Source organism: Trachurus trachurus, assembly GCF_905171665.1.
Source record: "Trachurus trachurus genome assembly, chromosome: 21".
Classification (NCBI taxonomy): domain Eukaryota; kingdom Metazoa; phylum Chordata; class Actinopteri; order Carangiformes; family Carangidae; genus Trachurus; species Trachurus trachurus.
Window position 1 is genome coordinate 3,614,532 of NC_139899.1, and position 10,987 is coordinate 3,625,518.

Sequence of the window (10,987 nt, forward strand, 5' to 3'; positions counted from 1 at the left end):
TAAGGAGAGCTGTCAGTCTCCACTGATTACAAATGAGATCTTACCATTCCTGATCTTCACAGTTTAAATGTAGTAAAAAAAAAAGATTTTACAAGAAGAAACCTTTCACAACAGGAAGCTGGAGTGACAAATGTGCCATTTGTTTGTGAGGCCTTCAAGTCTCTCCTCTCTGATCCCTCAGCCAGCCAATGTGCCGGCAGGGGTTAGCTTTTGTTTGTTATACCTGCATCCACTTTGTTTACCAAGGAAACCTCCTCTGCTTATTTTGCTGGTTGCATGGTTTATCCCTGGGCCGCCGCCAGTAGCTGTTACATCTGGAGACGACCTCTCTCCCTCCTGTTGGCCAAGGCCGTAAAAATACATAGTACCAGTTTATTTTTCCAGTGATGTTTATGCTGCAAACCCACTCACTGGCTGGCTGCAGGGTTGGATGATTCGCCATTGTGTACGGACATGAAAGTTTGAACCTGGCAGTTCAGTGACATGCACGGACACGTCGGCTTCAGACGGCATTAGCTCAAATCTCCCCCCAAAGCTCAGAGTGATCAGCCTAATTGCTAAACGCTATAACGGAGGCTGGAGAGCGCCGGCGGTGAAACCTTAGATCTGTAATTACAAGAAACAGCATTTCCCTCAGGAAGAATTTCACTGATGGCGAAAATCAATCCCCCCCCCACCCTCACCTCCCTCACCTCCCTCTCTTCCCTCTCTCTCTGTGTCTGGAGTGGCAACAACATATTTACACCAGGCATTAATTGCGGAGACACCTATTGTGTTGCCAGTGTTGTGCCTGAACGCGTTCAATGAACGATCGTTCATGAACTCGTTCATATTTTTGGGCGAACGTGAACTGAAAGTACTACTGTATATTTCTGCTTGATGAACGTTATTGTGAACGCGTTCATTCTGGCGTTTGAGAATTTTATAAAATAGTAACACAATAGTTACTTTTCCTGGTAATTAATTACTTTCATCACGTTGTAACTCAGTTACTTTTTGGGGAAAGTAAAGTAGTAACTATAACTACTACTTGTTAAAACTGCTAAGCTGTCTGTGTTTCGATATGGGCTGAGGCAATAATTTTGAAAAATAATAGCTTGTAGAAACATATTGAAAAAAAAAGAAAAGAAAAAAGAACTATGTATATTTGAACTTAGTTCAAAATGTTGAATTATGAACTATGAACTGAACTAGTTTATTTTAAAATGTGTGAACTTTCCCAACACTGTGCAGCGGCCTACACAGAGCTGGGATGCAGTTTGGCTCCTCCTCGGCTGACGCCTGAGTAACTGCAGACATGCGCGTCTCGTCATGAATGAGTGGGCTTCCTCGCTCTGTGCCGCTCCATGCAGCAGAATTTCTGCGAGGGCGGACAACAGCTGTGTCTGCAGGGGGGTGGTGGGGGGTTGTTGGGGGGCGAGGGAAGGAGGGGAGCACGAACCGGAAGAGCCCGACCACAAACTGTCCGCTTTTAGACCAACTCAGCCATAGGAACCAGCCGTGTTTACACAAGCGCCTCCCGCTCGTGTTTACAGCTAGCACACATTTTTGTTTTACCATGTCTAAACTCCTCAGATGTTTATTTTGCTTCACTTGAACTGTGAGTGTTAGAGCTACATTAGCGGATGAAAGCAGCTGCGGCTGGCAGGCAGGCCCTGGTGGCTCCAAGTCTAAATGGACGTGGAGGGGGGGGGGGTTACACCGGGTCAGGGAGACGGAGGGTTTTCGCGGCGCGAGAGATGAACTGAACGGGCACGGACTTTCAACAAGTTCTTTAATAACACGCAGCGTCTTCCCCGTCCAAAGAATGCGGTTGCCTGAGGCGACACCTCCGAGTAGAGGAGAGAGCTCAGCACCTTATTGGGGGCTTGATTCCCATCAGCCTAACAAACAAAACAGGCAGGAAGTGTCTTAGAGGCAGGGGCATGGATTACACTCATGCATGCTGGGAAAGAGCTTTCTGTTTAAGAGAGGATGAAGCACAAAAAGAGAGAGAGAGAGAGAGAAAAAAAAGGGAAGTACAAGCCAGGGAGAATTCGGGAGAGACTCGAGGGATGGGGAGAAAAAGCTGGGCTCAGGGAGTGTTGGTTAATCCCCTAAAGCATCCATATATTGCCTCCACCTCCTCTCCCACCGCTTGTAAACGGCGAGGAATGTAACATGTTGTCTTTGGGCCCTGCGTGTGCAGACGCCTCTGGTAGGGAGAGATTTATATTCACCGACTTGGCTAAAGCATACCATGTTGCTTCTTTTTTTTTCTTTTTTTTTATGAAACTCTGTAGGCTTTGAAGCCGAGGCACAGCGTTCCAAAGAAACAACCAATATCAGAAACGTCCTCTCATTTGAGCCTGATTTATATTTCAGAACCACTTTAGAGACCTGCCAGAAGAAGCCGTCAGTTTTCCATTGAGTCAACACACTCGGCTATATAGGCATTCGCTCAAAGATGACAATTGGAGGACCGGGCTGCTTAACGTGAGCCTTTAAGACTACTTCCCAGGCATTTGCTAAAATAAACATTTGTCTTGTGATATTCTTTTTTTCAAGACTAGAAAGACACATCTCTGCCGTGCTTTCAACTTCTTAAGGATTCCTCTGAACTCTGTAGCTGGATTCGGGGGGGGGGGGGGGGTTCTTTGCTTTATGTTCTTCAAGAAAACACGGAAAAGAGGCCAGGGAATATGAATGTACTCATTATTCAGATTTAAATAATGTGAAAAAAGTAATGATCATACATATACGGTACACTCACTGTATACATTAAGCTGCAAAACCCTGGTGACCATTTCTTGCTACGAGCGTCCCACTGCAGTGTGACGAGAACGTCCCGTAGTGAAGTGATGATAAAGGTAGCAACTCAAGGCTCAAAGATCTCTGTTGTTGGCTTTTTTACTCAGCAATCAGCAAGGCCAGAAAAAGAGTGAAAAAAACAAGATGTCTCCCTTGTGTTTTCACTTAGCATATCTAATCTTTAAATCCTGTCTCAGCCAGCTGGTGCCCCAAAGTGAAACTCTAGATAAGACATACAGAGAGAGAGGGAGAGAGAGAGATGTGAGGATGGATGTGGAGTTGGAGGGTGACTTGGAAAGAAACCAAGCTAAGTGTTTATACCAACATGAACAGCTCCTCCAACCTGACCAATCACGTTTTTCTTTTTCTTTTTTCCAATCCTCCGATACAACCCAGGAGCATCTCTCTGGAAATAATATGCCCATAATATGGCACCTGTATAGAAACTCTGTCGTCAGGGTTACAATAACAATGAGACAGACTGTAATGATGGCCATGTACCCTTGTACCTCCATCGCCATGGTTACTGTAATAACATCCACGGTTTGGTTGGGTGTAGGAAAATATCATGATATGGATTTAAATAGTTATTCAACACCAGACACTCTTTATTGTCATTGGTTACAATTATATCCATGAACATAGATAATAAACAGTATGAAATAGTGGTTTCGTTCTGTGTTTTACTGACCCATCCACCCACCACGACCTCTTCTCTAATGTACACTTTGTCTCTTTTTATTATGACATCACACTTCCTGCTGCCTTCATCCTACGACCACTAAATGTCATGTAGCTACAAAAAGTGACTGTGTGGGTCATAATATCCGGATGTACAGACGACCTATGGGCTTGTTTTTATAAACTCCACATACTGTATATGAATGGAAGCACACATCTCTGCAAACCCAGACTCATGTGTGTTTGAGCACAGCCTGGTGAATAATAAAAAAAGAAGAAGTAATGCTGCATTTTGTCCAGTCTTAACTTGCTGAACGTATCAGCCACAAAAATCCAAGTGTAAGCCGACTCTGCAGAGGGATGCGACTCTGAGTTTGCAAATGAAGGCTATAAACTGAAAGTCATTCCGGGACAGAAACCATATATCGGCCGCTCTTTCCAAGTCATTCTTGGAGGACGGCGGTGCGGTTCCTGATAGTGTGCAGCTATAGACTCTGACAGGAAAGTAAACAACATTGGGACTTGGTCAATAGGCCTTCCTGTAAGCTTGTTGCTGGCAGGTCTTCTCAAGTATCAGGAAAGGCATTATTGATATGCTGTAACAAAATGTTACTGTAGATGACACCTGATAGAGCCCATTCTCTCTCACTCTCAACACTGGGGACATGGATATATACTTCGGCCTGTTAAAATTGAAACCCCATGACATGTTTGGTGGATCAGGAGCCAGGGGAGGTGTTTCTTGGACTTGCAGCCACGAAATTCGACCTGCAGCATTTCTTTAAATAGGAAAGACACTCGCGGCTACATTGTGCCACATACTTAACCCACACGTTTCTTTGCTTTTGTTAAAAGAAGTGACTCGCTCGTCTGGACTGCTGCAGGGGAGCAGCATTTTCTTTTCTCATCAGGAGATTAATTCTCTGATTCTTTCAACTTAAGGTGGAGGGCAAAGGAGTTAAACCCAAATGGGGCACCGGGGTCCGGGCATGAATGCAGGCATCGCTGCATAACCCCTCGTCGCTGAGCACCCCCCCCACCCTCCTTCTCCTCCCACCACCACACCTCCCTCCACCTCTCACCCAGTCTGTGGAGCTACAGCGGCGTAAGAGCCTCATTTAGGGACACAGAAAGAAAGGCAGAAATCTCTTTCTCAGGAAGATTAGTGGCCGTCCTCCCTTTGGAGTAATAGGCCCGCGGATGGAGAGGGAGATCGGGGTAAGGGGTAAGAGGAGGGAGGGTGGGCGTGAGGGGATGGGGGTCCTTTTTTTTTTTTTACTCTGGGACATTTTTCTCCAACCAAAGGGCAAGTAGGGTGGGTGGGGGGCCTGACCCGCTGCAGAGAAAGGCCCTGTGGCCACTGCAGAGACCATGGAGGAGACCTCTTCAGACTGAAGCTCCATCTTGAGTCTTGGACTTTACCACCAGACACTTTTTGTTTTAAAATGCTTCTCTTTAGCTCCGTGTCCTTCTCCGCTCCACAATACTCCAGAGTTTCCAAGCGCCTAAAACACTTTAGGAGACTGATTCTGTTGTTATTGTGTGTTATTCTGGATGGGATTTTTTATATTCTGAGCAGTATTTTACCTTTAAAGAGGAACTATACAAGATTTTTTTAAATTCATGCAAAACAGCTGACGCGCGTTCCTGTCAGGGGCAATTTTCTGGCAAGCAGTCTCTGTATTTACCTCTAAAACAACTCTGTCTCGTAACGTTCCGTTATTATCTCATAGCGTAGTGAATGTGCAGGTCACAACTTGTCCACCAGAGCGTTTTGGAGTTGCTGGATTGTGTATTTGATGAGTTTGATGATTTGAAGAAATCCCACCGTAGCTTAGTTCTGAGAAGCTTGCGGCTCTGCTCGGCCGTTCTAAAAATAGCTTGCACTGACAAATAAAGGTAACAAACCTACTGCTATGACTATAGGGATTATGGCAATGTGCCAATTTTCCAAAATGTTGAACTATCCCTTTAACTATGCCAAACTTTTTTTTTTTTTTTACCTCAATTAAACAGCTTCAGAGTAATTGTGAAGGTTAAATAAATGACTTGTAACTTGTTACGAGGAAAATGGAGGCTCTCTGCCTTCCACCTAGCGTCTCTTGGCTGAACTACACAAATATACACATCATAACACTGTATATGACACATAACATTGTCCACTGCCCCATGAAGTGAGAGGAAAATCAGGGGGCCGACAGACAGACAGGATGGTTATGCAGGAAGCTGGATCTGAACCTGAGAACGTGGTACGCACTCTACCAGGCGAAACAGCCCTTTAGATGTAAAATGTATTCGCGTGGACGAAGCCTCATCCCCAATGAGCATGATTAACATCCATAACCTGATGACAACACGGCGCTCTGCTCCCTGCATGACTTCTTCCACCAGACTCCTCCTCTTCATCAATCTACACAGAGGCCGCTCCGCGCTCACAGCTGATCCTCACACCGGAGGAGGAGGTGATTTAATGCCGTATTCTTATCTAGAGACAGCAAGTTTTGACGAATGCTGGGAATATTTTTTTTTTTTCCCGGTGTCTCTCATTGGCACCCTTCTTACATCAAAGCTGTGAATAATTATCCGTAGACAATGTGGTTGTTTTATGCTCGAGAACATCAATCTCAGGCGAGGAGTTCACAAAGCTACGGCCCCGACTCAAAGAAGGATGAATATAAGACACTGGTTAGGTGGAAATAAGTGAGCGTGTCTGCTCCACTGGCCTCGTACAGTCAACACCAAAGTGAGGGATGATGGAAAAAATTCTCTCTGGCAAAGTTTCTCAGCGTGTAACAAGGGCCGTAAAACAACGAGCTGGCAGATCTATGTTTGAAAGAGTCTCTCCGTCGTCTCAGACCAGGCCTGGAGGACGGTGGCGGGAGACGGAGCACGTCTGAGCATCTCATCCTCGGCCCGTGTGAAGTATAGGGAGGGGAGGAGGTGCATCAATCACAGGTATTCCTTTGAAACCGTGAGATGTTTTACAGTTCTGGAAGCGGGCACCTAATCTGAACACATGTTACTCTGACACGGTGAGGAACAGGCCGACGCAGACTCGTAAATCCCCGGGGCCTGGGGAGTCAGGTTGCGAGGGGGGGGGGGGGGGGGGGGGGGGACCTGTGGAAGCATGCCCTGTAGCTGGGAGACAGATGCAGGCTGTCACACAGTATGAGGGTGCCCATTTAAAACCATTAACAAGGCCCTGATTGCTATCACATGGACCGAGCCCGAGCTGCACTTAGTGCCAGCCAGCATCCACCCGGCCACTCTCCTGCCTCCTCATCTTTCCACCTTTGGACTTTGTTGTTACAGGACAAACACACCTCCAGTGTATCTGAAAGGGATAGTTCACCCAAATCTCACTCATTATCTACTCACTCTCATGTCAACTAAGAGCTGTGAGAATTTTCAGAGTCATCTGTGCCTTCTCTGAGTTACGGGGGGGTCCACGCAGCAGTATTTGTCCATATAATGGGTTGTCAATGGATACCAACTTTCTTCGTCCAAAAAGACACACCAAAAAACATCCAAATACCTCCATACTGCTCGGCTGTAATGTCCCTCTTGTATTGAAGCCCCGACATGAGAAATTGTTCCGCCAGTCAGTGCAAATCACACGAGATTTGCACGGACACAGGAAGAGCAGTGAACTGAGACACTGGGAGCTTCCGCTACAAACAAGCTTAAAATATAGACTTATTCAAATTTTTTCGGAGCAATTTCTCATGTCAGGACTTCAATACAAGAGGGACATTACAGACGAGCTGTGTGGAGGTATTTGGATGTTTTTTGGTGTGTCTTTTTGGACGAAGAAAGTTGGTATCCATTAACAACCATTATATGGACAAATACTGCTGCACGGACCCCCCCGTAACTCAGAGAAGGCACGGATAACTCTGAAAATTCTCACAGCTCTGAGCTGACATGAGGTTGAGTAGATAATGAGTGAAATTTGAATTTTGGGTGAACTATCCCTTTAACTGAGTCAGAGTGAAGTTCAACAGGGTGAGGCACATCTCTGTGAAACACGAGCACAACGACCTCTCATCAAACCAGGTATGGGAATGGGATTCGCGGCCATCTGACGTGACACCTTATGGTGAATGAGATGTTCTCGTGATGTTTCTGCTTTAGTTACAAGGTTACACATCTCATTGTATAGTTTTATTACCAAGTATAAATGCACTGTATCTAAATTATATGGGTCTCTATACAAAGCATGTGATTCACTGAGACCAGGACATGACATCTCCAGCAGCTGAGACCTGAGCTGTCCAACATTCCGATAACTTCAGACAAAACTTCTGCATCTGGATAAAATATAGTAAAAGAAAACCACCAAAAAAAATGTGGCTTCTAACTAGAAAAAGTCAACTGTCTTTGAGCTTGTAGTCCATGGGCATGGAGGATATGACATCATTGACAGATCACCACATGAAATTGAGGGCCATCATGACATCATGACATGATTTCTCTGGTTTGAGAATTGATGGAAATAATTTGTATGAAGTTAATTAAAAAACAAACAGAATCTAGGTTTGAGACATTTTAATGTGAAAAAAGTTACTATAATGAACTTTGCCTGGTTTTGAAGTATTCTGAACTTCCTATTCAAACAAGTTGAATAAACAAAGACCCTTAAGGAAGCATAAATGCATCCAAGCTCCTTGATTTATTCACACTTGTCCCACATTTTTTGTTTGCACACGCAATCTGAGAAGCTGTTCAAATAAAAAAAAGAAGGAATCATCAAATTGAAAACAAAAGCAGAGATTTAAAAGTGTCTAATGACATACTAATGCCCTACTTCCACTGTTCCCATGTGTGACAAAGTGGCTTTGTGATGGCACGCCACCAGGCCCTTCATTAAACTCTAAAGCAACTTGAGTGAACCGTCTCTGCAGTGGCCCCTCAGATGATGCCAGTGTGTCCTCCTTGGGGCTTTCAGTGTCCACCAGCAGGCGTTAGTAATTCATAACAGTGGTACCTCAGAGGCCCCAACAAGGTTCCTCCAACCTCGTTATGAGGAGTTTATATCACTGACTCGCTAATGAAACCATGAGGTCTCATCTTTTAATTATGACCCCCTTCATAAGAGGGAATCTCGCACACCCTGCACCCTCCATGTGACCTCCCAAGCACCAATAACCCCTGATGGCTGATGGGTGAAGACTGCTTTCTTCACAGTGGTGTGAGGTTATGAAAATTCACCTCCCTCCCCCCTCCCCCTCCCCTCCTCCCTCAACTGCCAACATCACACACAATGGTCAGAACTGTGTAAATGGCTGAATAATTCATGTCATGGCAGGCGCAATATTTTCTTCTTTGCCGGTTTGAAGAAGAAAAAAAACTTGCGGCCTCTTTGTGGAGGTGCCAGGGAGAGTGCATCGGAACGTCCTAGATTCTCACCACCGCATCCCTAAACAATTAATGCTCACGGCTCCTCTCGTGGCAGGCCACCAAGCCCCATCATTAAGCATAAATACCGCCACAATGTCATACGACATCTTGTTAGCATTTCAAAGGCCCTTCCCTCCTCCCTGCCTTTATCCCAGGCCTCTGATACACCATGTCGTCCACTGCTATGCCAGCCTTTTTTAGTAATTCATGAAATTTACACTCGGGAGGTGAGAACAAGGTCTTTCGACCTCATTATAGAATTTTTTCATCACCCATTCTTTGACATCTCGGAAACACGCGGCCCCCGTCTCTGGGCCTAATGCTTTTCATGTGCCACCCAGCGACTTGTGCGAGTAGCCGGAACGTTTCAGTCGACTGCACTGTGCAGAGTGCATGATCCTACAGAAGGACAGAGCTGTGTTACACTGAGCACAGCCCAAGCACTCCCCAGTCTGCCACCGAATTACTAAATGACCTTGTTGACTACCAGACTACCCACACTGTGCACTCAGCTGGCAGGAACACCTTGCTTAAACTGGTGCAGTCAATGAATCCTCCATTCCTTAAAGGGATACTTCATCCAAAATCACCAATTTTCTACTCACCCTCATGCCAGGGAAGGGTTTGGAGAACTTTCAGAGTTATCAAAATGCTTTTGGAGTTCCAGGGGGGGGATTTTCATAATGGTGGCAGATAGCTCACTTTTTAATCATCCAAAACACACACTATGAAACATCCAAAAACCTCCATACTGCTCGTCTGTTCTGACCCAAGTGTCCTGAAGCCGCCACATGAAAAAGTTGTTCGGAAAACTGTAATTTTAACTCTGTTTTTAGCCTTGTTGTAGCAGTAGCTCCCAGTGGCTGCGCGAGATGTGTGAGATTAGCTGCGAGATGTTCTTCCGTGTTTACATCATACATCCAATGGTTTACAATGACGAACGAGCAGTAAATCTCGCGCATGCGCACAAACATCAACACAGTCACAACAAGGCTAAAAACTGAGATCAAATTATTTTTTTCTGAACAACTTTTTCATGTGGCGGCTTCAGGACACTTGGGTCAGTACAGACGAGCAGTATGGAGGTATTTGGATGTTTCATAGTGTGTGTTTTGGATGATTCAAAACTGAACTCTATCCGCCGCCATTATATGAAAATCCGTTGCCGAACTCCAAAAGTGCTTTGATGACTCCGAAAGTTCTCCAAACCCTTCCTTGGCATGAATTATTTATGTTATTTTAAGTTATTATTATAAGTTTCCCTTTAAAGATGTAGGATTCATTGACTGCACCAGTTTAAGCAAGGTGTTCCAAACCCTTCCTTGGCATGACGGTGAGTAGGTAATTGGTGAATTATCGATTTTGGGTGATGTATCCCTTTAAGGTTATTTTGTTGAGTTTCTGACCATTGCTATTGAACTGTATCGGGTTATATGGACAGGTGTTATTACAGGGCTGTTGTCAGTCATCCAGTGTATGATGGTGAGTGGGAGCGGCCGTACCTCTGGTCAGAGTGGTGGGCGAGGGCTTCTTGGGGAGTTCTGAGAAGCTGCTTCCATCCAGCCCTGAAGCCTTACACTCCTTCTTCTCGGTGGCCGTGGGAGCTGAGGTCTCCATGCTGCTCTGAAGTTTACGTCACAACCTGCAGAGGTGAGAGAGACGCTGATGTTAGGTGGGATACCTGACGCTGGCTGTGACCAAGCAAAAATAAATCAGAAAAAAAGAAGCATCATGTGCTGTTCCTGTCATGCAACAAAACTCAACTTCGACAAATGCATGGTTATCAGTTGCAGTGATCAGGAACATGGCTGAATTAAGAGCACACTGAAAAGCCAGAGTGGTTAAAAGGGGCAAATGTGCATAATAGTGTGCTTTGTTTGCTATGACTGCTTTAGATCAAATAACGCTATGATCTTTTTTTTTATTTCAAAATTAGTTTGATTATGACTCTGGTGCTTGTGTTAAGTCAAAAATTAAGTTATAGACAACAGAGACGACAGCAAGAATCAACATTTACAATAGCACATGTGCACACATGACACAGTTTTAAAAGTTAATGGGAACTGTACTGTTTAAACATTTCTTCAATTAAAGCTGCAAAAATACCTGCTCCTCT

General features: G+C 45.0%; 1 protein-coding gene across 1 annotated transcript in view; it reads right to left on the reverse strand.

Annotated features, from left to right (window-relative positions):
- Positions 1 to 10,488, reverse strand: part of gli2a (GLI family zinc finger 2a) — a gene marked incomplete at both ends in the record, with an annotated part of 74,731 nt that extends 64,243 nt beyond the window's left edge. Inside the window, one exon of the mRNA XM_083996438.1 lies at positions 10,374 to 10,488. Within this exon, the coding sequence (XP_083852564.1) occupies positions 10,374 to 10,488 (115 nt within the window). The remainder of the gene's footprint in view (positions 1 to 10,373) is intronic.
- Positions 10,489 to 10,987: the final 499 nt, after the last annotated feature.